The sequence below is a fragment of the Triticum urartu genome, chromosome 3A (genome assembly GCF_056163025.1).
Source record: "Triticum urartu cultivar PI428250 chromosome 3A, HENAU_Tu73, whole genome shotgun sequence".
NCBI classification, from domain to species: Eukaryota; Viridiplantae; Streptophyta; class Magnoliopsida; order Poales; family Poaceae; genus Triticum; species Triticum urartu.
In genome coordinates, this window is record NC_141875.1 from 471,392,273 (window position 1) to 471,394,299 (window position 2,027).

General features: G+C 53.4%; 1 protein-coding gene across 1 annotated transcript; it reads left to right on the forward strand.

Annotated features, from left to right (window-relative positions):
• The first annotated feature begins 812 nt into the window (after positions 1-812).
• LOC147980140 (uncharacterized) lies at positions 813-1,538 on the forward strand. Its single transcript, XM_087515488.1, has one exon. The coding sequence runs from the start codon at positions 813-815 to the stop codon at positions 1,536-1,538; it is 726 nt and encodes a 241-aa protein (XP_087371614.1).
• The last annotated feature ends 489 nt before the right edge of the window (positions 1,539-2,027 follow it).

Sequence of the window (2,027 nt, forward strand, 5' to 3'; positions counted from 1 at the left end):
GCCATATGATATGTAACTTGTATTGTAAGATAGGAAAGGGTAGAAACCGAGCCGGACACGTTTATGAGCCGGCCAGGATTCTGTGAACCGTCGGGCGTCAACTTGTGTATATAAGAGCATTTCTAGTAGTACCCCTAAACCCTCAAACCCTAAAAAATAACCGCTTTTTTACGGGTTGAGACGAAAAATTCCCAAAGAATAGAACCCCTTAACCCTTAAACCCTCAGAATTTTTTAGGGGCTCAACCCCTATTCTCCTTCCCAGCCTGTAGAAACAGGAGTTGGCCAGCCCAACCCCTCCCCGACCGGTTCCCTCGCCAACGACACGCGGGAGGGAGTTTTCAGCTCCCCCCTCCCCGGATCCGGCCGCCGCCGGCCTCGGGCCGCCCTGCCCGGCCGCCCTCCCGCCGCGCCCCGGCGCTCTATCCCCGGCCGCCCCTCCGCCTCCCCGCCCCGTCCGCGCCTCCTCCTCCCCGCCCCGGCTTCCCCTCCCGCCTCCCCTGCGCCGCCGCGGCCCGGCCGCCCTCCTGCCTCCCCTCCCGCCCTGACCGGCCGCCCAGGAGCCGCATCGAGGAGCCGCGCCCTGGTCGCCCAGGCCGTCCAAGCCGCGCCGCCGCCCTGCCCTCCCGCCGACCGCCCCTCCCACCCTGCCCTGGCCGCCCTCCCACCGTCCAAGCCGTGCCCCAACCACCCTCCCGCCGGCCGCCGACGCCTCCTCCTCTGAGGTGAGGTATGTGCTTTTTTTCATTTTGTTTCATGTTCGTTATTGTTTCATTTTTAGCACTAATTAGTGACTATCCTTTGCAGATGGAGATGAACAATGAGGAGATTGTCATGGACTCGATGTCCGATTCGTCGGATTGGTCGACATCCGACGATTCCGACATTGATGATTTGTTGCAAGATGACGACGTCGAGATGATGAGCCTCCTCATTGACGTGCAATCGTTTGAAAACCGCGTGAAGCTGATGGATCAGAGGAGAGGGTCGAAGATGGGGCGAGTTACCATCTACCGGAACCGCGCTCTCGGACATGAGCATTTGATGGAAGACTACTTCGCGGAGGTACCTACATACCCTCCTCGTCTCTTCCGCAGAAGGTACCGAATGCGGCGTAGTTTGTTTGTGAAGATTGTCACCTATTGTGAGGCCGCCTCCTATTACTTTAAACGTCGTAGATCCGCCGCCGGTATCATGGGGTTTAGTGCATATCAAAAGATATCGGCGGCAATGTGGGTACTCGCTTATGGCATACCCGCGGATTATACCGACGAGTATCTTCGCATTGGGCAAGATACAACCACCGAGTCAGTCCGTAGGTTTGCCAAGTTGGTCATCCGTTTGTACGGTGAGAAGTATCTTCGGGCACCAAACGAGGAAGATACAAAGAGATTAATGGAAATGAATGAAAAAAGGGGATGGCCGGGGATGCTAGGTAGTCTTGATTGCATGCATTGGAGGTGGAAAAATTGCCAAAGGCATGGCACAAAATGTATTGCGGTAAAAGCTGTGATGCTACCATTGTGCTTGAGGCCGTAGCATCTCAGGACACATGGATTTGACATGCATTCTTTGGGTTGCCGGGAACACTCAATGATATCAATATCCTCAATAGATCTCCTTTGTTCAAAAGATTAATTTCTGGGGATGCTCCAGCTTGCAACTACAAAATCATGGACAATGAGTACTCAATAGGATACTATCTCACCGATGGCATCTATCCCGAATGGGCAACTCTTGTGAAGTCCATCAAGCAGAAAAATGGGGTGCCCTTAACAAGAAAAGAGGCTCATTTCACCAAGGCACAAGAGGCAGCCTGCAAGGATATTGAGAGAGCTTTCGGTGTTTTGCAAGCAAGGTTTGCCATAGTTCGTGGTCCAGCTCGGTTTTGGGACAAAAAAACCTTGGTGAACATCATGAAATGTTGTGTGATTCTACACAACATGATCCTAGAGGATGAGAGAGGGTTAAACCTCCCTTGTTTCTATGACAATGTTGGTACCCGTGTGCAACCGGAAAGAAACCCTT

Excerpts from the sequence above, each read along its gene's own strand:
- LOC147980140 (XM_087515488.1), top strand. The coding sequence starts at position 813 with ATGAACAATGAGGAGATTGTCATGGACTCGATGTCCGATTCGTCGGAT.